General features: G+C 51.8%; 1 protein-coding gene across 1 annotated transcript in view; it reads right to left on the reverse strand.

The window, feature by feature from the left end:
- Positions 1 to 496: 496 nt before the first annotated feature.
- Positions 497 to 26638, reverse strand: part of RHPN1 (rhophilin Rho GTPase binding protein 1) — a 29698-nt gene continuing 3556 nt past the window's right edge. The window contains exons 2-15 of the mRNA XM_050891850.1: positions 19954 to 20072; positions 15741 to 15869; positions 12194 to 12269; positions 11715 to 11792; positions 10543 to 10667; positions 10061 to 10227; positions 9327 to 9514; positions 9002 to 9158; positions 6755 to 6874; positions 4316 to 4510; positions 3949 to 4025; positions 2534 to 2680; positions 1083 to 1241; positions 497 to 926 (exon numbers count right to left, since the gene is read on the reverse strand). Of these exons, the coding sequence (XP_050747807.1) occupies positions 732 to 926; positions 1083 to 1241; positions 2534 to 2680; positions 3949 to 4025; positions 4316 to 4510; positions 6755 to 6874; positions 9002 to 9158; positions 9327 to 9514; positions 10061 to 10227; positions 10543 to 10667; positions 11715 to 11792; positions 12194 to 12269; positions 15741 to 15869; positions 19954 to 20072 (1932 nt within the window). The 3' untranslated portion in view covers positions 497 to 731. The remainder of the gene's footprint in view (positions 927 to 1082; positions 1242 to 2533; positions 2681 to 3948; positions 4026 to 4315; positions 4511 to 6754; positions 6875 to 9001; positions 9159 to 9326; positions 9515 to 10060; positions 10228 to 10542; positions 10668 to 11714; positions 11793 to 12193; positions 12270 to 15740; positions 15870 to 19953; positions 20073 to 26638) is intronic.

Consider the following 26638-nt stretch of genomic DNA (forward strand, 5'->3'; position numbering starts at 1 on the left):
ATTAAAATAAAAAAAAACCAAAAAGCACTAAAAAAAAATGGTCAAACCCATCCTAACTTCAACCCATTTCACTGGGACATCCCTAACTGGTACCACGGCAAAGATGCACAGCCCGGTGCTGCCTGGACAGGTCTGTGCTGGACCCCATGACGGGATCACCACGAGTCATCGATGCCCACGCTATCCCCTCTCCCGAAAAAGGGGAGTTGAAGGGGACCTCCAGATGGAGCTGCTGAATGATTCGGTTCTGCCAGCAGCTCTCGGCGAGCGGCAGCAGCGGTGCCATCTTCTACCTTGCAGAGAAAGCCTAGGAGACGCTAAAGAAGGTTACAGCTTTTGCTTTAATGGCTGGGCCTTGGTTTGGCTGCTCCTCGCACTGAGCAGAAGACACAAACCAGTCCCTGCTTTATACCAAAGCACAGCTCCCCCCGACCTCTTAAGAGCATTAAAAAAAAAAAAAAAAAATTAAAAATTAAGAATAAATCAGTGTTTCCCCACATTGTTTAGCTGAGGATCGTTTAACGCAGGAGTTGGGGGATGGAGGAGTCCGGTACTGTGCATCGCTCGCCTCTTCGGAGAGGATCCGACCAGTGGCACGTCCCCGGGGCTGGGGGGGGGGAGTCCTTGCAGCCCCGACACCAGCGCAGCCCGGACAGGCCACCGGTGCTTGCAAGGGTTGACTGGCAGCCAGCCCCGGAGCTCGCGGGACACGACCTAGCCCGGCGGCTGCTTCAGTACATGGCCTCGTTGTCTCCCACCGCAGTGAAGGGGACGCTGTAGGTGCTCTTCTTGCTCCGCTTGCTCTTCTTGCTCCAGACCAGCAGCGTGCTGGCGCTCTTGCTGTTCATCAGGCTCTTTCGGCTGTTCTCCTTGTTGCTCTTCAGCATCCCGCTGCCCGAGGACATCGCCGCTGCCTTCTTGTCCGCCTGTTTGGGAAGGGGAGCGGAGAGAGGCGTGAAGCCAGGGCAGCACCTGGGCTGCAGACGTGATGCCCAGCTTCAATCCTGCACCTCCAGCCTGGGAGCAAGACACTGGGGAACCTCTTCTGCAGTTTCCCACCTAAGGCTTGGGATGTGACTTACGGCTTTCGGTCCCTCCGAGCCCTGCAGGGTTATCACACTGATCTCCACTCCCTCCTCTCCAGTGCTCTTCAGCAGCTGCACCACCTCAGCGTGCTTGGACCACTTGCAGTCCTTGCCGTTCACCGAGATGATGTAGTCTCCCTCCTTCAGCCCGGCTTCCTGCGGGGGAAGAGAGAAGACGCACACGTTAGAGCTCATGGATGCCACTGCACAAGCTCTGCTCGGTGTCTATACCCCACTCCGTAGGTCGCAATCCTGTGGAGATACGGGCTGCAGGGAGGGTTGGGGTCCACCCTCCACCTACAGCACAAGGCAGCCAATGCCTTCATCATCCTAAAGATTTTACATCTGCTTTGCAGAGTGCATGCAAAAGTGGGATGCTCGACAGACTAAGGATCTCTTTTGGAGCTGCTGGAAATGGCCACGCTTGACATCCAGCATGCTATGAACTCCCAGCCCCGTGATTTTTTGCAGCCTTGCAAAAAGTGCATCCAGCTCCGACTCTTTGAAAAAGGTTAAACGCTGCAGGTGTCCAGAAAAAAAAAAAAAAAAAATTGCCTGCAAGCCTTGATCCTTGAGAAAACAGAGCAGGCTCAGCAAGGTTCTTTGCACACCCTTCATCCATCAAGGCATCAACAAGGCTCTTGACATGTTTGAAGGAAAGCACGTGCCAGCTCGGGGCCGTGGGGACAGCATCACAGCTAGCAGCAAATCAGCCAGCACATGCCAAGCCAGCTGCAATGGAGGTTTAGAAACTTGTCCACACAGGGACACCTGCATTTCGGTGTCTATCTGGAGTCCAATCCCACCCCAGCTGAGTGCAATGAAGCCCAGGGGATGCAACTGTGGTCCAGATATGGACCATATATGGTCTTCGAGAAGATTTTAGTCTCCCAAAAAGGGATGTGATCCTGCTGCTAAGGAGGACGTTGTTACAGAGGTGCTGGGCTCTGGATGGCAGGGTTGGTGCTGAACAGTGCTGAGGGAGCGGGGAGACCTTTCGGGCGTCCCACCAGGATGCTCCAGCAAGCTTCTGCTGGAAAACAAAGTTGCCCCCGATATATCAGAAAGCCCGTACAGTGAGTTTTCACTGAGAGAACTTGCATTTCAGACTTGCTATCTTGTTCCATCCACTGTCACGTCCCAAAATGGGGGAGAAGGGAGGTGGGTGCTTGCCAAAGAGAGGCTGCCAGCAGTTAAAAACTGAGCTAACCTCCGTATTTTTTCCTTAGCTGTCTCCTAAAAAAAAAAAAAAATGAACTCAGTTCTTTCGTGACACCCATCTGCAAGCCCTGGGCTGAGATCCGGCAGGGATGAGTCTCCACCTGAGCACACCAATGCAGTTACCAACTGAGTGTTAAGACCTAAAACCACCCGGTACCCCTCGAGGCAACCCCTGACACCTCACTTCCAGCATCCCCACGGGAATAGCAAGAGCCTGGGGTACTCACGGCAGCGCAGCCCCCCGGGATGACACCAGCAATGAGGACGGGGGAGTCTCCTCGCAGTGTGAACCCAAAACCGTTCTCTCCTCTCATCAGGTGGACGCTCCGTGCTGGGTACCACTTGTTTTTGGCCGAGAAAACCGAAAGGGGCCCCTGGGGTAAGGCAGAAACACAGAAAGCACCTTTTGGTGCAAGAACAACTCCCTGGGGACGCGCAACCTTGCAAAACACCCACTGATGGGGAGGAGGCAGAGCAAGAAAGCCTGTCTTTTGCATTTCTTTAAGGATGTGATTTTGAGCCTGCCCGGTGTTTTACCCTGCCTGCACACCCAAAAATGCAGATTTATGCACTATAAAGCGAGAGGTGCTTAAAAGCCCTTGTCAGATGTTGGCTTTATGAGTGGCAGCAGCAGCCTTGTGTGGGTTGGGAAGGACTTCAGGAGGTCTCCGGTCCAACCCTCTGCCCAGAGCTTAGGTCTGGGCATCCTCTCAGCACTGCCCCGCTCCTGCAAGGCAGGAGGAGGAGGTCTTGGCACAGTCAGCGAGCTGGCATCAGTTTAGACACTATAATTCTGGAGCAAAGGAAACAGAAAGCTCCGGTGGGCAGAGCTGGCTCCTTTAATTCCTCCCTTCAGGAAAAAAAACCCATCACCCAAGGAGGGATGATGGGGGTTGAGGTTTTTCACCTCTGCCTGGCTCTGGGGGATGCAGCCCAGCTGGGGTGGTCCAGGAGCGGGGTGCGAGGCGGTTGGACAGGTCACCTCTTCAGGGTCAGATCCCCCCCAGATCTTTCCTATTTTCCTGTCTTTTTCCTACTTTTCTGTTCCCACAGGAGCGGGATATACGTGCCTGCCCTGGGGCTGTTCGAAAGCAGAGATGCCCAACCTCTCCCTGGGGTGCTACGCAGCCCTTGGGGCGCCTAGGGGATGGGGACAGCACAGCCAAGGTCCCGCAGCAGCCCCAAAGCTCAGCCCTGCTGCCTGGGAACCTGTAAGCCTAAAGAGGGTAGGGATAAAGGTCCGGTGGGATTTTCCTAGTGGATTTTCCTAGCGGATCTTCCTAGCGGCACCATCCTGCCCCTAAAAAAGCTTCCTCTAAAGGATCCCTTCGGTCCTTCTCGGGTAAAGCCCACCCAAAATGCCTGCACCCGCTTCCCCGTGCGCTGGACGAGCTTCGCGACCCATTTAGGTCTTGCAGAGACAGATCCGTGCCCTCCCAGCCCTCCCCTCCTGCACGGGTCCCTGCCTGCGAGGAGGCGGCTCGTCCTCCTTGGAAAGCCGCCCGCGAGCGCAGCGGCTGCACCGGGAGAGGGAGAAGAGGCTGCGGGGAGGAAGGAAACCAGGCAAGCAGAGCGTGCAGGGGAGGAGGAGGAGGAGATGTCTGCTCCCTCGGGGCAACCTCCATCCCGTAGCTGTACGTACCAGCCTGTGGAAGAGGTCGGTCACCTTCACCTGGGAGAAGTTGGGGGATTTTATCTCTGGTTTCTGGTGCGTTTTGGCTAGTGGGAGAGAAAAGCACATACACTGGGGTCAGGTAGTTGCGGTAGCTGCTGTCTCTACATCGTGCTGCCCGAGGAGGGACGGTATGACCCATAAGACTCGGGACCTGCTCAGGCAGCTGCCAGACACGCAACCCAGAGCCCCCACTCCCACCTCGTGATGCTCCACCGCCGTGCAGGGAGCTCTGGTCCACAGCGACACGCCACGAACTCGCCGCGGAGTTTGCCCACCCCAGGCAACCTGCCAGAAATCCCCTCCCCAGCTGCACCCCCCCCAAAAAGCCACTTACGGTGAATGTCCGGCGCATCTCCCGTTTCGAAGAAGTCCTCCTCGTGGTCGATTTCCGAGTATTTGCTCAGCGAGCGTTTGTGGGCGAAGGAGAGGACCTCCTGGAGGATATCCATCTTCCGCAGGATCTTGCACAAGCCATGAATCCTCATGGCTTCCTCGTGCTTCATGATGGCTTTCTTCAGATGAGCTTTGCCTGCAAGGGAGCAGAAAGATCGCAGCCCGAGCGGAGCGGAGCAGCCCCGCCGCCGCCGCCGCCGTTCCCTCTCCGCTCGCTCGGCTGCCCACGGATGACAGCAGCCTCCGCGGCTGTGTCACCCGACGTGACTCAGGGACAGCCCAGTCACGTTCGCAGCCTGCCAGGCGTTCAACGTGCGCTAAATGGAGTAGGTCCCAGCCGTCAGCTCGAGCCCCTGATGTCGGGCTGGGAAGGGACCTTGAAGGGTGACCTACTTCACTCCCCCGGCGCTGGAGCTGGCAGATGTTCCCAAAAAACCGCCAGCGAAGGAGCTGCCACCACCTTGCGCCGCCCCCGAAGTCCCTCCTAACGCTTAACCTCAATCTCCTCCGCAAATTAACTTCTCTCCATCGCCTTGAGTCCCCCGGGGAGGGAGACGGAGGACAATCGAGCCCCGTCCTCCCGGTGACAGCCTTTTAGCTTCGGGAAGATGCAACACGTCTCCCTCTTTTTCTAGGCTAAGCAAAGCCTTCTCCTTGCCCTGCAGGTCCTGCTTTCCACCCTCGTCGGCATCTGCTCTTGCTTTGCTCCTCTCAACTTGCCTTCATCATGTTTCCACCCTCGTGAAAACGGAGCGGCCGAAAAACAGCCAGAAGAGATGAAATCACGATGACCCGCGGCTATCAATGCAAACATCTCCTTTGCAAGAGACTGCAACCAAGATACCCGTATCCAACGCTCAACTACGGAACAAGCTATATATATATGTCTGTATATACACACGTATCATAGAAACACGTGTGCCTGCAGCATTTCCAGTTTTAGGACACACGGTGGCAACATAACCCAGGGAGATGGTTGGAGTTTGCTCCAGACTTGTGAGGACCACAGCCAGTGGCCTTAAGACCTCTGCTTTCCCCCACGAGAAGTCGCAATCGAGGCAATGTATCAAGGCCGGATGGAAACCAGAGAGGAAGAGACTCTCCAAAATAATTGTATCAAACGCAATCGATCATATTTTATCAAAGCACCCACAGCCAGCCTCATCCACAGGCAAGAAAGCAACTATGTTTTATTGAGTATCATCAGTTCCTGCTATTTTCAAGAGATCACTGGGAATAGAGGTCAAGCATAGAAGCTGTGCAAGCTTTTGGCTCCACTCCATTGAAGATGGTGGAATATACCATGTCTGATAAAACATAATGTTATAAGACTAGGAGACAACAGAGGGGGGGAAAAAATATCCTTTCAGGGAGATGGTTTTAATGCTGCAAGTTTCTTCCCTTCCTGTAAACCAAAACCAGAGCTGAGGCTGGCATCTGCACGTTCATTTTTCACCAGCAGACGCTGAATGAAGCCCGTTCCCCCCCAGGAAGAGCAGGCAGAGCTGGAAGCTGGGCTGATGCAAATTGTCAAACCAGACGACAGCAGCTGAGGGGGTCGGGGTGGTGTTACCATCATGCTCTGGTTTTGGGGTTCATTTAGGGAGTCTCCTCACGCACACCCTCCGCCTCCCATCCCCAGCAGTGAAATCTGGGCGAGAAGCCGGGAGGACTTTGCTGAGGCCGGCGACGTGACAAACTCATTCCTGGTGGGACCTGTCTCCTTTCAGACGTGTGCAATGAGGGGAAAGAGCACCAGGAGGCAGCTCGCAGGGGAGGCAAACGGGAGACGACACCCCAAAATCAGGGCGCTGAGCTTGCTCTCGTTGCAGCCTCATTGGGGAGGGGCTGCCAAAACATGGCTTCAGCTGAATAAGCAACGCTCTGGTTTTTTCCCTGAAGCTGAAAATCCGCATGGGAGGAAGTTCTCGTCTCCCAAGCCTTTTGACGCAGCTAAAAAAGCCACCCCCTGGCATCTGCTCTGTCTTCTTGTTATCAAGCCAAGTCAGCGGCAAGCCCAAGCCAAGGATCTCCGTGTCCCTACGGATTTCTCCGTGCTGCGTTGGGTGACGTCACCTGGCTCAGGACACCTTGGTGCCTGAGGTTTTACTGTCAAACTTGGCTGGACAGGTTGGTGCAAGCATCATGAGTTGGTCCTCAACACCCTAACAGGGATGCTTTCCTGCCTTCCCAGGGGAGGCTCTTTTCAAAGAAAGCCCCAAAAAAGGTGTCTTTGCATGGAGAGACCCCCCCCCAACAGCTCATCACACACCTTCGTGGAGACCATGCCTACACGGGTAGGGTTACGATGGGGCTCACTGCCCGTGCATCGAGGTTTCATTGCAAGAACTGGGGGCTCTGCCCCCACCGATATGCTTACCCAGCTTCCTCCTCTCCTCGGGGTCCTGCAACAGGACGCGGAGCGACGGTCCCTCTGGCATGGTGACGTGGAACTGGATAAAAGCCTTCTCCTGCTCCGGCAGTTCAGCATCGGATGCCGCTGTGTGAAACAAACAGGTGGGGATAGGCTTAGAAGAGAAGTCAGGGCACTGCTCGGCCACCCAGACCCCTGTGGCAGTGGGGACAAGGGGACCAGGAAGCCACATCCACCTTCACGTGGCTCCAGTAACTTCAGCAGCAGCTTCCTCTCACCCAAGCACAGCCTGCAACGACCAAGACATCACCGATGGGGAGAGGGATGAGTTATCACATTCAAGGCTGCACCAGGCTTTGAAGCCAAGTGCAGGATTTGTCCTGGGCACGGCGCAAGTATCCGTCTCTTTTGCCTCCTTCCCTCCGGTCTGGAAGCAGGACTGGAAATCAGGAGCCCGGGGTTTTCCCCACCAGGACGTTAGTGACACGGAGCCAAATCAGACAACAACTAAGGCACAAGAGCTGGGCAGATTAAAGTGTAATTTGGGAGCTGAGCCCTCCTTGCTGTGCCTGGGACCCCTGCATGGGCAGAGAGCTTGCAGTGCAACCAAGGGGGTCCTTCGATGGAGAAACTGAGATGGATAGAGGTTGCACAGGCACTCCAAGCACTGCGCTGGGCTCTGTACGCATAATTTTTACACCCTTATTTCCAGGCAAAGCTGTTCCTAATCCCTCTTGGCTCACAGGGAGCTCAAGGCTGGATGGCAGCATCCTCGCCTGGGCACAGGGTGCGATAGGAAAGAACGCGGAGGGCTCCAGGGAGCCTTGTGGACTGGCTGGTCTGAATCTTAGGAGACCCCAAAGCCTGGTGAGCACCCCCAGCACAGGCACCCAGTGGGCTGGGAACCAGCAGCTCCAGTGCTGGCTCTCCCCATGCCAACCCTCTCCATGCCAGCATCCCTGGGGGATTGAACTGCAGCATAAAAAGTTTATTGCCAGCTGGTTATGGGAGCAAAGGATTTGTTATTCTGAACAAGGGGGTCAGGGAGAGGCAGCGAGCGGGCACGTGAGATCTCAACAGCATGCTCTGGATGGCACAAAAAAATCCTCAAACACCCAAATTAGGCATCTCCTGCAGATTTGTGTTTCCCTCAGCACCTAAGGCTATTAGGCCAGGCAAATAGCCTCAGAATTTTAGGGGAAAGGTTTGCCCTGTCCCTTGTAACCCCACGCAAACCCAACCCCGTCACCATCCTCTGCCGTTTCTGTCCTTAAGCCGCTCCAGCCCCACGGCACCCCACTCTCTCCCGTCTCTGCCCCAGCAGCTCTCCTCGCTCAATCCTGCTTCTGCAACGCCCACGCAGCGCAAGCACAGCAGCAAGATTTCGGGCAGGCTCCGGAGCGGGGGAGGACGCTGGGACAGTCTAGCAGCCACCGCCGTCACCGGCACAGCACTGCTTTCGGCAGCCATCCCCCAAAAAATCCCCCAGCCTGTCCTCAGCCACCCCACCAAGTGATGAGCCGGCACCACAGGTCACGGCGTGCATCGGCTGCCCGCCCCCAGATCCTCTGCCTGACCCGCAACTGCTTGCATGGCTGTCGGTGATGGCGCAGATGGATACCATGGGTTGCATCCCACGTCCGCGCTCCAGCTGGCTCCCCGGAGCCACGTAAACCTGGCTCCGGCACAGCCATGCATACCCTGCTACCAGCACCTCACCACCCCAGGATGCCCAGGGCAGCTGGCCACGAGGCTGGCAATTAAATTTGAGTAGCCCAGACCAGTTTGTCCAGGGATATCCTGGGGTTTTTTTGGTTTTATTTTTATTTTTTGAAGCCCCCTCCCCGCAGCTGGCCTGCCACATGGACCGGGGTGCCTCTGGAGGATGCCCGGCCAAGGATACCGGCACACGCGTGGCGAGCAGGTAGCTGACCCCCCATTTACCCACCCAGTCCCAAAGGGGACACAGCAGGTGACATCCTTACAGCACCTTTTTTGCTCACCTTTTTAGAAGGACTTTGCAAGCACTGTGCAAACCAGAAATATGGGGGAAATCTGCCCTGTGCATGAATCGCTGAGTCAATAAGCGAGATCGACAACTCGGAGCATCCCAAAAACTTTAGGTTTTGTATCCATCTACCCTGTGCATGCCTCCCTTCACCTCTTTTTTTGCAACCCCTCCCAAACATCAGGCTACCATGTGGAGCCAGCACTTGGCTGAGCAGGCAGCTGCCTCTGAGCTGTAACACTCACCGGGGCAGTCGCAGAGAGCAATAGCAGCGAAGTAGTGGGAGAGGGCTTTGAAATGCTCCGACTTGACGTGGACCATGGTGGTCCAAGAGAAGGGAACGTAATCCTTCACGTGGGCCTGGGTCATCGTCTGGTGCACCAGCGAGTAGACGTCTTCTACCTGTGGGGCATCAAGAGACAAGCTGCTAAGCCATGGGTTGAGATGTAGGACATCCATCAGGAGACAGTGACAGCAGGCTGTCCTCTCCTGGGGCGTTCTGCCGACCACAGAAAGAGCCTCCCCAGTGGTGACAGCCCCACTAAGTCCTCTCCTCCCCGAGGTGCTCACCCTTGCCGCCTCCTGGGCGAGCTGCAGCCGGGCGAGGAAGTCGTGCTGGGCACGCAGCAAGGTCATCTTCTCAAACACGCACTCCTGGACCTGGGCGACCATCAGCCGCACCAGCATGTTCAAGGAGGCGGCACTCATATCCAGGCTGGGAGCATTGGAGAAGTTTTCCTTCAAGTAGTTAAAGGCACCTGCACGAGGGAGAAGCTCCTGGTAGCCACCAGGCTTGTAAGCAGGAGGGTCAGACTTTCAGACCACGAAGGTTTCCCCACTAGCAACGCAGGATGAGAAGAGCCGGCAACCCAGCTCGCACATCAAACATCTCACCAGAACCGGTGGGTAAAAAGGTCGGGGCTTTGCTATCTAAACCACCCTTGTGCCCACAGCTTTCTTCTCCAAAGCCCTGGGTGACCGCAGTCCCAGGGTCCCTTTTTTCCCCCTGCTGCTCGCAGACGGATCAGCGTCTCTCCTCTCCCCAGCTGGGACATCCCTACTGCTGTGCAGCAAGAGAGAGCCCTTTGGGCGGCTGTTGGGTCATCCCAGCCCCTCTTCTCAACCCACAGAAGCAGCGTGGTGCCAACTTGCACTTGGTTTGTGGTCCCTTGGAGATGCCCTGTCCCCATCCCTCTTTGCACGACTGCTGCCTCCCCTTCTTGCACTCGTGTAGATTATTCCCACCCCGGGAAAATGCTGCCGGCATGCCCCTGGGGAGCCGGGGAAGGGGGGAACCCACGTACCGGCCGCCTTCTGAAAGGCATCGATGGCCTGGTTAAGCCCCGGCAGGGATGCGCGGTCCTGCCGTGCTCCGATTTGGGTGTGCAGGGCTCCGATGTTGAAGAGCACGCTGCCCTTCTCGAAGGCCAGCGCCCGCTGGTGGGATGGGACCCCTGTCAGGGAGTCATACCTGGGGAAGGGAAGAGTCAACAGCTGCCCATCCCGGGGTCCTCGCCCACGGATGCAGGAGGAACCTGGAGGGTTTTCGGCGCTCTGCGTGGGCTCGCAGCCACTGTGCCCATCACGGCTCATCCCCGTGGGGCACACACTTTCCCCTGCCTCCCCTAACCAACCCACCCAGGGCAACCGCAAGGGGAAAACCCAGCTCCCCCGCATCCGCCAGCACCGGCTTTGCTGCCGAGGCAGCGATCCCGTCGTGGAGGCTTGGTCCCGACTCCCTCCCCACTCGCGCTGCCCCAGGTGGGATGGGGAAAGCTGCACCAACCAGTGGAAGAAGACACCCAGGCTTTTGGTGGGAGGGAAGAAACGGCTGTCGAGGAAGTAGAGCTGGTTGTAATACTCCATCAAGAGCTCGAGCCCGGCTTCATTGCGGCTCGGGGTGCGCATCGCCTGCGGGGATGGGAGAAGAGACACGTGGGTGGGAAGAGAGGGGGAAAATGGGAGGGAAAATGACAGATTTATGGAGCTGCACATACTGGCCAGCCCAGGGCGGGGAGAAAATCCACCTGAGTTATTAGATCAATAGGATCAGATCAATATGATTAGATCAATAGCGGATGAGACGCTGCGCAGCAGCGGGAGGCAGCTCCCCAGCACAGGTTCAGCAGGGGGAAAGGTTGGGGAGGCACCAATTTGGTGCTGGGGCACCCAAATCCAGAGCCAGCAGCCTCGGAGCCATGCTGGAGGCAATGATCATCTAAACCAAGCTGGGATTTTTTTTTTTTTTTTTTTTTTAAAAAGAGAAACTCATGCAAAGTCTGATGAAATAAATGCTAGGGAAGAAACAGAATTTTTTGCTCTTAATAAAAAAGCCCTTGAGCTTTTGACCTGACACAGGGAGGAAAGTCAGAGCTCTCCTAATGCCTAGTTTTAACCACGGGGCTTTTCCCAGCTTCTGGCTTTGCAGGGCTCCTCTCCCACAGCCTGAAGAGCAGGATCAGGCCCTTCACAAGGGCTTGAGCGAGCCTCTTTCTTTCCGCTCTCCCAGATCAAAGCTTCACGGCAAGGCAAAACTTGAAGTTACTTATGAAAGCTGTTTCATAGGAGAGGAGAAAATTCACCTTTACCGGCTTGCTTTATATTTCCTCTTCTCCAAGTGCTAGCTAGAAAGAGAGCAGTTGTTTAGCCTTGCCAGGGGTGAACTAATATTCATAAACCAGTAACGGATTGCATTGCAACTTTTATTGTTGTTCAGTTCTAGGTTAGCAGGGTGTTAAAGGACGGGGAAAGAAAACAATTACTGAATGGTCTGTAATATTTTGTAACCTATGAACCGAAGCTGAGGTGCTCTAGCGCAGGAATCCCGGCACCCCGAGACACAAGGATAAGCGTGCAGTTTGGAGAGAGGCTGAGGGGACCCCGGAGCAAAACGTGGCACCTCCAAGGAGCGTTTCTGGACAAGCCAAAGCAAGACTTTGCAACTCAAGGGACACCGACCTGTCGCAGCTCCATGAACTCTTTGATTTCTTTTTCAAACAAGATGCCCTCCTCTCCATAGTGTTCACTGATGATATCCTGGATGGGGAAACAAGAGAAAAGAAAACCCTGAGTCACCCTTCAAAACAGATTTTCATGATTTAAAGGGTGACTTCGGGCGATTCTGTATAAGACACTTGCCAGCTCTCCCCGCAAGGAAACCTGCACCAGGGAAAACCATCTCCTCCCCTGCCTGGCTCTTGCTCTCCAGTGTCTCCGGACCCTCATCTCCCACTTTCCCATGTTTTAAGTCCAGCTCCTCCCCATAAATTTCATTTTTTTGCAGCTGTTCCAAAACAGAAAATGTTTTGCAGCTGCTGCAACAGCATCTCCTCTACGGCGCCCAACTGTACCCATGTGCTGAACCATCCCCCAAAGTGCACGGTCACTCCCTTCCATCGCCTTGCATCGCATCGAGCGTGCAAAACCCCGATGCTCACCTTCAGCGGTACCAGCAAATCCAGCTCCTTCGTCTCCTTCAAGCCCAAAGGGATCATGGGGACGCTGATTGACTCGCTGGAAGAAGACAGCAAACCTATTTGGTGGTTGGTTTAAAAGCCTTGGAGAGACCCTGTGTGTCGGGGACTAAAAGGAAGCAGCTCTTTGCCCTAGGCTTCTGCTGCTCCTCTTAAAGGCTAAAACTAGAAGAGGACCTGACTCCGCACAGCAGAAAGATGCTCTTCCCAATGCAATGTCGGGAACGGCAACGCGAGAGGAGAGGCGCACAGAAAATAACCTGAAACCATCACCCTTATACCTTCGGCTTCTGCTTTTCTCTCCATAACAAGTACAATAGCAACGAAACAGGCTCCAGTAACAAAGCTGCTTTAATTACCAGCCCTTGGGAACCGGGCGTGATGCGAGCACAGGTCATGGATTCACCCACTCCTATGTGCTAATCTGGGCTTTGGCGCTGATAAGGACTTGCTCGGGCTGCAGCGCTGTGCCTGATATTGAAATGTTCTACCTCTATTAAAAGCAGTTGTCTAATAATAGCTCTTATCGCAGAGCCTGTTCGATATTGTAAAACGCTGAAGACGACGACGACTCTGGGAACCACCCAGTTGGGGAGTGATTTGCGTTTCAACATTAAAACAGGGCAGTCGTGCAGCACCGAGGAAGAAGCTCTGCAGGATGACAGCCAGGAAGGACCATCTTTTGGGGGACTGAGCAGCTATTTTGATTTTCTGCTGCCAAGTAGTAAAGAAATGGTCTGTATAAGCAGCAGAGCCTGGAGCACGCAGAAAATTACAGCCCTGCGAAGAGCCCCAAAGCTGGACCCATCGTCTGACTCCTGTACACAGAGATGGGGAACGGGAATCTGCCGTGGTATCTGCAGCTCACATCGGCTCCGCAAATGCTTTCCCCAACACCCATTTATCCCTCGGGGATGTCCCCAACCCCGGCACCGAGCCATGGTACCGCATTCTCAGATACTGGGCCTCCCAGGGGACTGGTTTAAAGAGACAAGAAAGTTTGGCAGAGAGTGAGATGGGAGGTGGGTGAGGCAGGATCAAGCCCTCGTCAACTCAGGTTTGCACAACAGCCTCCTCTCGTTACCTCCAGAAACTGCTGATAACTTGTTAGCACATCACTCATTAGTCCAGGGAGGAAAAGAGGCAAAGAAAGTCGAAAAAGCCTGGGGAGCGGGGTAGGGAGGTTGCACCCACATTATCATCTGTTCATACGGAATAAACAGCTTCAAGAGCTATAATTAGTGCAGAAAAGCCATTATTGCTCATTCCTTAACAAGATTTCCGCTTGAATCCAATGCCTAGAGCAAACAAAGGGGCTTTTGTTTGGCCTGGGCAGGGTTTTGGGGTTGCTGCTGCTGCTGCTGCTTTCTTTTTAAACCAGGGCAAACAAGCGGTGGGTTGGAAAAGCTGAGCATCCCTGACAGGGAAGAACTTGGGGAGGGTGCGTGCAACATGGGAGATGTTGCATGCATCCCTACTTCTAGCACAGAGGAAGAAGGACCAACATGCACGATCACATTCAGAGACTGCAACAGACCTTCTGAGTGCAGCAAACACCCAAGGGTGGTGGAGATATGGGCTCCCTTGGCTTTCTTCCCATAGGAGATCCCGTGACCCTAACGTAATCCTGCACCCAGATCATACTGGTCCTACATTTAATATCATCGCAGCAACCTGCAGGATGGAGTCACCGATGCTCTCCTGGTCTTTGCACCTCTCTCTGTCCCCAGCAGCACAGCAATCCTCCCCCGAGGAGGGCCATGCACCGGGAAAAGCACGTGGATGGACACAGAAACGTAGAATCATAGAACAGTTTGGGTTGGAAGGGACCTTTAAAGGTCATCTAGTCCAACCCCCCTGCCATGGGCAGGGACATCTTCCACTAGATGAGGTTGCTCAGAGCCCCGTCCAGCCTGACCTGGAATGTTTCCAGGGATGGGGCAGCCACAACTTCTCTGGGCAACCTGGTCCAGTGTCTCACCACCTTCATTGTAAAATATTTCTTCCTTAGATCTAATCTAAATCTACCCTCTTTCAGTTTAAAGCCATTACCCCTTGTCCTATCACTACATGCCCTTGTAAAAAGAAGTCCCTCTCCAGCTTTCTTGTAGGGCCCCTTTAGGTACTGGAAGGCTGCAAGAAGGTGTCCTCGGAGCCTTCTCTTCTCCAGGCTGAACAACCCCAACTCTCTCAGCCTTTCCTCATAGCAGAGGTGCTCCAGCCCTCTGATCATCTTCGTGGCCCTGCTCTGGACTCGCTCCAACAGCTCCATGTCTTTCCTGTACTGGGGACCCCAGGGCTGGACGCAGTGCTCCTGGGGGGTCTCAGGAGAGCAGAGTAGAGGGGCAGAATCCCCTCCCTTGACCTGCTGGCCACGCTGCTTGGGATGCAGCCCAGGATATAGTTGGCCTTCTGGGCTGTGAGTGCACATTGCCGGCTCATGTCCAGCTTTTCACCCACCAGTACCCCCAAGTCCTTCTCCACAGGGCTGCTCTCATTCTCTTCATCCCCCAGCCTGTATTGATACCGGGGGTTGCCCTGACCCATGTGCAGGACCTTGCCCTTGGCCTTGTTGAACCTCATGAGGTTCACATGGGCCCACTTCTTGAGCTTGTCCAGGTCCCTCTGGATGGCATCCTGTCCCTCAGATGTGTCAATCGCACCACTCAGCTTGGTGTCAGATGCCATCCACCCATCCATCTCGGGAAGGGAAGGAGCAGCAGTGGCTCCCACATTGCTGCAGCGTCCCCGGTCTGTTCTGCCTCGGGGATTTCTGCTTTTCTCACCCAGCGAAACGGTGCTGCCGAGCCGCCCTGGCACGTTGGTTTGCTGCTGGCGAGCGTGCTAGGATTACCGCTCCAGTGAGTCAAGCCCGAGGTGGCTGGGTAAGCGTTTCAATTAACAAAAGGTCTAACCTCGGAAAGAGAGAAAAATAACCTAATACCCTCGATGGGAAAAGAAATCAGTGAGTAATCTGCTCTGGGAACAGCCAGAACAGCCCGAGCAGCCACGCTTTTAACTTCTTCTGCTAAATACCCTATTTCACCTGCTGGAAAAAACTCATGCTCTGGTGGGATGCTCAGGAAAGGGGGATGATGCAAGTGAAGATGGTTGTTTCTGACCTATTCCTCCTGCTTTGGGACATCAGCATCCAGAGGACGCACCATCCATCCCCAAACATCTAAGTATCTGCTAGGAAAAGCTGTTGAATTTGCTCTCCTTGCAGCTCTATAAATGAAACACTGATGTTCCCAGGATGAAAAAATGTTTCCAGCAAATCTCGCCCATGCCCAAGTCCTCCCCTATTCTCCAGCCACCACCTCATGGTCCCTGCCAGAGGGCCAAACCCTGCGCAGAGCAGGGAGGCAGAGGAACGGGTACAAGGCGAGAGGCTGCCTTGCTCCCAGAAAAAGCAAAAAGTGAAATAATCATAAAAATAAAATCCCAACTGAGCAAGCTGCTCTTCCCACACCGCAGGCAGCTGCCTGCCTGGCTCGGCTGCCCAGCGTACCTGTCGTTCTGGTACACGTCCACGCTGCTGTTCAGCTCCTCCAGCTCCTCCTTCAGCAGCTGCAGGTTGGAGTTCACGTAGCTCAGCTCCAGGGCGACCGTCTCTTTGACCTTGTGGTTACTGGTGGCCCTGCAAGACAGCACCGCGTGGATCAAACCTCCTCCATTTCATCAATGCCTTTATTTATCAACGCTTGGTTGCATTGATCAACAGAGATTAAGTTATCCAGCGGTGCAATACCACATGGATCCATCCAAACCGTCCCGCAGAACCGTGTCTCTTGCTCTGCGCGTGAGCATAGAATCATAGAATCGTCTAGGTCGGAAGGGACCTTTGAAGGCCATTTATTCCAACCCCCCTGCAAGGAGCAGGGACATCTTCAACTAGATCAGGTTGCTCAGAGCCCCGTCCAACCTGACCTTGAATGTTTCCAGGGATGGGGCATCTCCCACCTCTCTGGGCAACCTGGTCCAGTGTTTCACCACCCTCATCGTAAAAAATTTCTTCCTTAGATCTAGTCTGAACCTCCCCTCTTTTAGTTTAAAACCATTCCCCCTTGTCCTATTGCTCCAGGCCCTGCTAAAAAGCCCGTCCCCATCTTTCTTTTAAGCCCCCTTTAAGTACTGGAAGGCCACTATAAGGTCTCCCCAGAGCCTTCTCTACTCTAGGCTGAACAACCCCAACTCTCTCAGCCTTTTAGGACTGGGGAAGCCAGAGCATCCAGAGCACTGTGCCATGGAGGTTGAGGCCAGGCAAAACTCATTACAGTGTTGCACCCTGCTCAGACGAACCTGCTACTTCTGCCCCAGAGCAACCTTCCCCTTGCCCATCCATGCTCCCACCTCCAGTGCAGCTTCAGATTTGGCTATGAGCACTCAAGGTGCTCACCCACACCAAAAAAAACCCGTGCTTTATGCTTGGGTTTGAAGAACAACTTATTTTTGGGTGCAAACAACCCTTCTGCAAGAGAAGAGGCTTGCTGTGCTCGCCCATGAGTAGAGTCAGACCCTGCCCTCCCTTCCCCACTCCTGCACATCAGGAGATGTAAACACCAAGGCTTGATTTCAGCTGCCTGCTCCCAGCAAGACAAGCTCCCAGGCTGATTATAACCTTCTTATCTGCTCCAAAGGAAAGCGGGGAGAGATAACCCAGAGCTGACAGCATGCAGTCGTCGGCTGAAAGGGGCTCTGGCCGCTCACGCTAAATCACACTGGGCTCCAGGAAAAACAACACGTGCACAAGCTCTGCTCGGCCAGGGCACCGCTTTCCCCCCAGCTTTTGCAGAGCATGTTGCCTTTGACTTGGTTTTTTGTGGATAGCATCCTTCAGGGGCCTTGCCCTGACCTGGTTCACAGCAGTAGAAGGAGCTACGCTGTTTTTCTTTTAAGATGCTAGTCCTTTAGTGTCTCCTCCTGACTCCCCTCTGCTGGGATTTCCCAAGACCAATGCATTTTTTTTTTTTTATTCCAAACAAACAAAGCAAAACCACAGCAGGTCCAAAGATCTCCACGGCCGCTTCCATTTAAACATCCTTCAGCATTTCTGCAATTCCCCATACAGTATCAGCGCAGTAATCACTCTCTTTCCATATAAACCAGTATTTAGTCGCTATTTTAGTCCTCCAGGCGTCACAACCCCTCCAGGACACGGGCGCATCACTACTGTCGCTACAATTTTCTTCCAATATGAATTAAAGAGAGTTTCCCCTTCTTGCTCCCAACTGGCAACAATATTTTTTTTTCTTTTTTATAATTTCTTATGTTACCAACAGCTGATTTGTGCTGATTTGCAACTCAGTGACACCAGGGTAACATTTGCCTATATACATGATACACTTCTGACCAGTGCTTTCACGCCTGCTCTGCAGCAGAAAGCACGTAGCACCCTGCAAAGCCCGATTTTGCTCTGCAGGATTTTTCAGGTGCATGCAAGTTTTTCCAGGACTTGTCACCAGGTTAAGGATTTAAAGCCCAATGTGGCTTCGGGACACTTCAGTTTGCACTCTGCAAGTGCCACGTGCAGCAATTAAGAGCACAGTACCTCTCAGAGAGGTAATTTAGGGGAGCACTTGATCATTTCTGTGAGCAAACCTGTACTGAGGCACTTCGAAGTCCCTGTCCAGGGCAAGCGCTGATCTCCGTATGAGCATGCAGAGCCTACGTGTCTCCATCAGCCTCCTCGGGGAAGTTACCAGCTGTTTGCATAGCTAACACCAAACAAAGATTTCTGATTTTTTTTTTATTTATTTTTAAGAAACTGGTTTATTGGTGACACCTTTATCTCCCTGATTGCTTTGCTCAGCCCCAGTATTTGAACAAGGTAGGAAAAAGGTTTCCGCTGCCTCTGCCCATTTATTTATCCAACAAACAAACCCTCTTAACACCGTTGAGCAAACATCACGTGCTTTTTTTTTTTTTTTTCCAAACACACCATTCATGGCAACCTCTCCAGGAAAGGAGACCGATATGCTGAACAGAACAGTTCAGGAGATTATTTTTTTTAAACCATTGAGAGGCTTTGGGGGGGGGGGGTTTGGGGTGGGTTTTTTTTGTTTGTTTGTTTTCTGGGGTGTTTTTTTTTTTTTTTTCTTTTTTTTCCCAGAGGCAAAGAAACCAGCAAGTTCACCTGCAAACTCTGCTCCAGGCTGGGCAACCCACAGCTTTTTTCCATTTGCATTTAGCACTGGCATAGAGAGATGCAAAGGAAGTTTCTCCGTGCAACTCAAGTCTATAATTTTTAAGCAACAACCTTTAGACTTACAACATAATCCCCCCCAACTCAGCCTTTAATTTCAAGCACAAGCTTGATTTCTCCCCCCCACCCCCGATTTCCCATGTTTCATAAGCTCTGAGCACCGTAGCGCCCAGAAACCCACATTATTACTCAGCTGCAAAGTGGACTTGTGGGAGGGAGGAAAAGTGGCTGCTACCAAAGGACATTCAAACTGCTGATCTAGCAAAAATAATAATAAAAAAAAAGAGCCCCATCAGTGCATTTCCCTGGCCAAGTAATTAAGATGTGTTTTGCATCACATTTTTTGCTCACTCCCCTGCACGCAGCTCCGATTCCCGCTGTTTGCACGAAAACGGTGGCCAGGCACGTTTCTGCTGAGCCAGCACATTTTCCTCTTTTTTTTTTTTTTTCTTTTAATAATAAAGCGGAGTCGCGTGGAGTGGCACACGTTGGGATTTCACGGCCTTTTTTTAATTAGATGAGGCACGGCAGCCTGGTTGAAGCAGCAGGGTATGGGAGCTGTAGCCTCCCATCCCCCAGGAAGCCCTGCTGTCCTCATCAACCGGTAAAATACCATTTCTTCCTATAGTTCCGTGGAGAAACTATTACTCCCTTCTTCCAGGTGCAATAGGCACACGCCACTGATGTTAAATCATTCAAGTTCAGAAGTGAAAAGCCAACCTTGTTTTATTGGGGGGGAAAGAAAGATAATCAACGAACTGGCAAAACATGCCAAAAAAGCTATTTTAGGGCAGCCTTATGATATTTTCTTACATTAACAGACCTGCCCACCCTGCACTTGTGCTCCAATATCCTACAGGAACATGAGATACACACAAGAGATACAAAAAAGGTTATCCTCTGGTTAAAAAAAAAGAGAATAGCTGCAAAAAATCATGCGATTGCATCATGAACACTCTACAGGGGAAGGCAGTAATCCGCTGGCTCTACTTCTGCTGGACCAGCTGCAATCTGAAAGCCACGCAGAGGTGCCAACTCTTGCACCATCCCATAAATGCATCTTCCAACAGGGTGAAGAGCCACCGGACTGTGCCCAGCTGCAAAGACATACCTGAATTTTCAGATTCTGCTCTGGTGGAAGCACTGGGATGGGGATTTTTTGGAACCAAAGCTGGATTTGACCCACTTGCTGGGGTTATCAGGCAGGAGCTCTGCAGTTCAAGCTCAATCCCAGTTAAACATTTATTCCCATTATTCCATCTGCTCACACCCCGCGTTGTACCAGTCTTCCAGGACATTAAAATCATAATTTTTCACTAAAATGCATAGGATCAGCATTGCACCGAATGGAGGGCAGGCATTTCTAGGGTGAATGCTGCAAAGTCAAGGGAAGACTGAGCAAACCCCAACCATAGCCACAGGATTGCCAGCATCAGCTGCCTCCTAGACATCAAGACCATATTTCCACCCCCCAGCCAAATCCCTGGGCCAGAGGGATGCTCCAGGGACCAGGACTTACCTGAAGAGGTTTTCTGCCCCAGCTCGCATCCTCATCTCCTTGTTGATCTGCTGGTTAATCCGCGCCCGGCGATGCTGCAGTTTGCTGCGCTGGGTCTGGGCGAAGGGGTCACAGCCCTGCTGAGAGAGAGGGGCAGGGTCTCACCAAAAAAAAAAAAAAAAAGAAACCCCCACCATTTTGGGATTAAAAATGGCACTTTCAGAGCCTGGCACTGCACTTGAAAAAAAAAAAGTTTTCTTATCTAATACCACATGTTGCTTACAGCAATCTATTTTCTAAGCTATTCAGAAACGGCTTCCCAAACGCAACCGTGAACAGGAACTGAGCATCTCCTTTCCAGGGTCTCGCCATCCAGACACAAGACAAGGCCCAGGGGGCTGCTGATGAGCTCAATATAAGCCTCGAGCTCAGGAACAGATGTGACCCTATGTCTATAAGTGCTCCCATCTCCTGCCGGCTATAGGGGAATCGAGTGCAGGCAGCAAGTCAAGAGTTCACGGGGGTGGAGAATTGAGTTGCACAAAGCAGTAAATTAATTCCATCCCTGCCTCCTTCCTTGGCTTCGGCTCGGACTTTCTGCAGACAGGGAAACAAATTTAGTCTCTGACTTCAGGAAACAGACGGCAATATCCCTCTGTCTTGCGGGGGCAAGAGGTTATTATGGGATGCCCCAGGCAGAGAGGTTGCCACGAGGAGGGTCTCCAAATCCACAGCCACAAAAGCTCTGCCCAAGCAGACATGATTTCCATTGTGCGAGGAGAGGTTCAGATGGATGAAATGAGCCTCTAAAAGACCCCTGGATAAAAAAACACCTCTGTTTGGGGGGGCACAAGGCTGGGCAGTTTAAGAGGATGGAGACCTCCGAGCATGCTTTTCATACACCACTGCAAAGCACGGGCAGATCCCTCCAAGAACATATTAAGATCCACTGTAGCACTAAAAGAAATTCCTCAAAGCCCCTATTTCACCCTCTTGCTTCCCTTAGAAAACCTCCGTTTGCTAGGCACATCAGTCTTACCCGGCTCCCCACTGCTGGTGGACCCCTTGCCTCCACATCAAGAAGGGGTTTTGCCACCCAAGAGACCCTACAGAGCTCCAACAGTGCCCGCTCTCCTCCTGTCCAAAACACCTTCTCAGCTAATTTCTTCCATGTAGAGATCTCGGTGGGCTTCATCAGGTCTCACCTCATCCTCCAGGATGGGTCACACCAGTCTCAAATCCAACAAGCCAAAGCAACGCTTGGTTACCTCTCCAGAGAGGAATGTAGGTCCCAGTGTTACTCTGGGAAAACTTACTTCTAACAAATTATTTGATTTTTCTGGGGAAGGAGGAAAGTAAAAAAAGAAATCCTTGCTCAAAAAAGTACGGAACCAGGTTTGATTAGTAAGCAGGGAATGGAAAATTTTGCATTTTCATGGACTTCAGCTTTCTGAAAATTAATTTCTCATATTTGAAGTCCACTAAGTGGTGCCCCCTTTGAAAAGGGTCCAGGATTAACATTGGCATTTTCATTTAAGTGAAAGACTTGAGCTCCTAATTGGTACACTGGAGACTGAGGAATCAGAGTCACTCCATCTGGTCCATAAATCTGCAGGTTTAGTGCTTTACAGTAATCCATCAATTTGTTGAAATTACTGAAGGAACAAACTGGAAGCATGAGACCCTGATTATTCTGGAAAAGCAATTAAGTGGGATGTTAAGGAAAACACCCCAACAGCTGCACATATCTTGGGTCTGAGACACTCGGGAGCAAATACAGGAAAGGCTGATCCAGAAGTACCACTTCTGGATTTGCCCTGGGGGAACCCACCCATCCTGCACATATTGTTGGCTCCCCCGGGGAAAAATCCAAAAATTGGAAGAAAAAAAAGGATGAGGAATCCCACACCATGAAGCCCAAGAAGGGACCATGCCAGGTTTTCTCCAGCAAGAAGGAGCTGGGTCCTTGCTGAACATGGCCCTTCAGAAAAAAAACAAACCAACCAACCCAATCATGCAGGCACTACTCAAATCTGAGCAGCCAGAGGCTCCCAAAGCAAAGGAGACAGCACCAAACTCCTGTCTAGAAAGTAGCTGCTCATGCAGATGTAGTTCAAGATATTGCGCAAGTATTTCTTTTATTAACTAAAAGCTGATTACAAACATTGTGCCTTCAATGATGTTTCTTCATCTAGTGCAAGACATTAACCTATATACGGAAGTTAAAGCTTAAGCGGGGGAAAAGGAGCCGTAAAGAGAAGGTGGTGTTTATTAAAATTTCAACAGCCCCTCAGGTTTACAGAGGAGAGCTGTGCGCTTGTCAGCTCCAGAGACAGGCAAGCCAAATACATATGCAAATATATCCAAATACATGCAAGTGAGCAGGATCCAGGCTCCCTCTCTCTGCCTCTAGAGCTATAAAAATCCATCCAAGACTCAACAGCCCCGGTAGCAACTGTTGGAGGTGGAAAGCACCTCTTCTCTGCCTCCAGCTCTTCCTACAGGAGCTTTTATCACCTTTGAGACCTCTCTACTTCTTGCAAAGGTTTGCTTGAAAGCAGTCAGAGGATTTTAAGATTTTTTCGGGGGCAAGAAGAACAAAGACTACCTGAATACATGGGCAGGAGGCCAGAGGAACTGCAGGTGAGAGATGACGGAAGAGGAACAAGTGGAAGGACTATCCAAAACCACAGAGAAGGTCCATGAAGGCCTCCTTGTCTGGAGGCAAGGCAAGAAGAAACCAAGTAAGAAAAGAAGTGAGATGCAGAGTAGCACAAGAAGACACTAGGATGGCTCTACAAGATATTCAAAGACAGTGTTAAAACCTCTTCACTGCAAAAGAAATTAAGAGGTTTAGCTAATTGACTTGGCAGCTCCCCACTTCTCCCATGCCCGGCTTGAGACAACACCAAGAGGCAAAATTCGAGTCACCACAGTGTCAAAGCTGATGAACAGCAACCCTCTCCAGCGTGCAAACAGAGCAGCACTGATAATCGTTAATCACTTCATCTTTCCACAAGGGCACAAAGGAGCTGCCCTCCTTGCAAGCCCTGATGCAGCTGGAGACCAAACACGGTTCAGCAACATCCAGGACATCACGGCATTTGGATTTGCCTAGACTTCTCCCTCCGTGAGACGCTAAGCCATTTGTAGACCTGTGAGGTTTTTTTTCCCCCCCTGTCTGAACACTGGGTGTCTTCTCAATTGGATTTAATGAGATAGTTATCAATTCCCATCCAGGCTCCTAAGCCAACAGCAAAAAGGTACCGGAAAGTCAGGTATTGGAGCACCTGACGTAATACCAAAGCCTTGTGAGGCTGTCGAGTCAGAACCTCGAGACTTGCTGCCCTTAGGGACTTCATGGGATCTCCCTGCACCTTGCTTTCCTCCTCACCCTTTATGAAGCTGGGTAACTGCAGTAACCCATGGGATTGCAGCACATCTCACCTCGAGAGGATCTGCCGGTGATCCCAAAGCATCATCCCTGGCTGGCATGGACCAATATAAGTATTACGCCAAGGCCACCATGGGGAACAACCAAGCCTAGTCTGCAGCTGCTCCTGGAGCATTGCAGAAACAACATTATTTCACAAATACTGCAGCAAGAAGGAAATTCAGCTCCAGAATAAGACGTAAGTTAACCTGGTCTAAGCATATGAAAGGAAACACCATCACAAGCAAAAAAGGCCATATTTAAATCAAAAGGTAGATAGGGGAGATAGTCAAGAGGAGAGCATGCCCGTCCTCCAACAGCTTGCGTTCAAAGGAACCCAACACTTTGCCTGTGCCCGTACTCTCCAAGTTGCAACCAAAAGCTAAAAACTACAGCACAGAGTTTCTAAAGTAAGCAGTGATGGATTTAAGCATGCCTTACATAAGGTGGGCACAGGGGAAAAAACCCACTGTTAGGTTATAAAAGGGATTTTCCTTGCTTAATTCTTCTTTGTACAAGCTCTGAGGTCAACCCTTTAAGGTCAGAAGAAAGAGGTGTTATTTCAACCAGCCTCTTGGCCTTTGGGCTGCACCTAGGGACATCAATAGAAGAGTAAAATTGGGTGCTTAAGAAGTGGCCAGGTTGAATGTGAGATTTCTTAGCCTTCCTAGTTTAAAGCTTTTACAAAGGAGAAGCGAGCACATAACTCTTCAAGTAAGAGGCCATAAATTGTGTAGCAGCCAGAGAACAGCACAGCTTGTAGGTACACAGAGGACAGCGTATGTTAAGAAAGCCATGAAAATGAATGAGGTGTGGGTCATTAAGTTGTACTAGTTGTGTCCAGCTCTGAAGTTTATTGCCTCTGACAAAGCAGGATTAGAGCCAGTATTATTGTAGCCAGGCCATTTTATGCTCAGAAGGCATCTGCCAAACAACATTGCGTTCAACCCTCGGCATGGAAAGATGACAGCATTACAGAAAGTGCTCAGCCAATGCCTCCACGTAAGGAAGAAAAGGGAAGATGCCAGAAGACCCCTTCCAGAGGAGGCCAAGACAAACAGATCCCCTTTGAGGGATATCAAGGCTTCTGCCAACTCAAGCCCTATCTTTGCACAGAACATATACAATGATGTAATGGTGTTGTTCACTCCCCATCACCCCTTCCCGTTCAAGAGCACCCATCTGAGGTGTTAAATAGGGCAATTACACAGTTAGGTTTCCTACTATAAGCAAGCCCTTCGGGAATGTTTGTTTAGAGGTGATCACCAAGTGTACTTTGCACTTCACTTCTCCAGTAAGCACAAGGAGATGAAGCCTGGATCCATCTTAGGTGATGAGGCACACCTAGAGCGTTATTTATGACCCCAGTGCCAAAACAAGGCCACAGCCTCCCAGCTTTCCCAGCACTAATGACAGACAAACCTAATCACCTGTAGGAAAAGGCGGACGCCAGCAAGTCCAAAGGGCAAAGCCAGGCACAAAGGGACTAACTTCTGCTCTTTCGTTTCTGCTAGAACCGGAGCGCGGTCGCTGGAAGCAACTAAGCAAAAGCAAAACTTAAGTGCATGAAGCAATCAAAGGACAACTGCAAGCTGTTACTGTGAGAAGGGAAAACGTGATCCTAGGACATGCTGTTAAAGTTATAAGCAAGAGAGAAACGGAGATGCAGATCCGGTTGCTTAAGGGGCTGCTGCATCCCTGTCCGAAGGAGCAGGCACAGATCAGGAGCACGCTGGTAAAAGCCAGGTATGGATTTCTTCAGAGAAATGAGGAAGGGGTCTCTAGCTGGGAGTTAAGTTATAGCCCCAATGGGTATTGCAGCAAAAGCTCCTAGATACTTGCAGAGCTTGGCTGGATCACAGCATGTGCTCCACAGCCCACCTGCTGAAGCATGGGCCAAGCCGTGCCATCTCCAAGACCAGCTTTAGCCATAAAACAGTCACCACCAGGACTTCTGCCAATTAGAGCGGCTGGAGAGCACCCACAGAATAGCAGGAGAAACTAAAGAAGTTTAATTTGCACGGGGACTGGAGACATCCATAATACAGCAGTGGTGAGACGAGTTGTCACCTGGGGCTGACCTAGGCTCTACAGCCAGCCCCACCACCAAGGAGACAACCTTCACATCCCCAAGGACAGGGAAGTTCAAGGAGAAAGCTGCAAGGGGAGCAGGGCACCAGCCAGCCCTGTATCGCTGCCATGCAGGTATACAAACATATGGAGACCCTTGGTGCCAGGCAATGCAATATATAAGGGATAAGCTGCTGCTTCAGAGAAGTCGGGCATTTTTACCCACAACTCCCTCTTTTTTTCAGTGAGGGAATAACCTGGTTTGATGGAAATTAAATTATCTGCCCTTTGTCATTAAGATCATGTACTGCACGTGGGGAGCAGCACACCTGCACCACAGTCCTGGTACCCCATGTCAGCCAACACAGGCTCAGACCCAGTCTCACAATGCGGAGCAACGTGCTTGATATTGGACAACCAGAGCTCAGGGACATAGTTGAGGACTAATGGCAGGATTAGGCTCATCTGGGCTTCCACTGCTCAGACCAACTCGGGAGACGGTGGATACCATGAATATGTTAAGCATAGCCCAGCTGCATTTGGTAAAGGTACCTGTGATGCTCAACTGCCTTCAACATTTCCATCATCCCAAACTGCTGCGTATGTTCCTTAAAGCCTTAAGGATTATTTTGTTTTAATTTTATAAGTTATTCCTCCCAGGGAATAGACAGCTTATTGCTTTTTTTAAGGGAAGGGAGTCAAAAGGCATCACAAATGTTATCATTCAACCCTTCCCCAGGGAAGGAAGAGGGCATGGTTCAACTCTTCTGTTGGACAACCCGTTGGGATTTCACTTATTTGACCTCTCCAGTGCCGCCTTGTTCCCTCCTCACACCAATCAGTTGCTGAGGCTCGTTGCTCGGGGCATAAATAGACCCCTCAGACAAAACGGCAGGAGCTCTGCTGGAAACCTGGCTCCCTGTGTCTCACCTCCACTTCATCTCCTCCTACCCCAGGAGTTCCCACAAGAGCCACCCCAGGTGCTCCTTCTACACACACACACAGAGAACTGGCAGTCAGAATAAAACAGATTAAAAAACAACCCCAACTTTGGAGCCAAAGGCAAAGCCAAGCAAGGCTACAAAACAAGCCTGAGACACCTCGGTTTGACACCTGATAGCCATGAGGGCCACGCTCGATGGAGCCACAGCAACCTTTGGACAGCATGAGTCATCCCATCTGCAAACTGTTCTCTCATCCAGA

This window comes from Gymnogyps californianus, chromosome 2 (assembly GCF_018139145.2).
Source record: "Gymnogyps californianus isolate 813 chromosome 2, ASM1813914v2, whole genome shotgun sequence".
Taxonomy (NCBI): domain Eukaryota; kingdom Metazoa; phylum Chordata; class Aves; order Accipitriformes; family Cathartidae; genus Gymnogyps; species Gymnogyps californianus.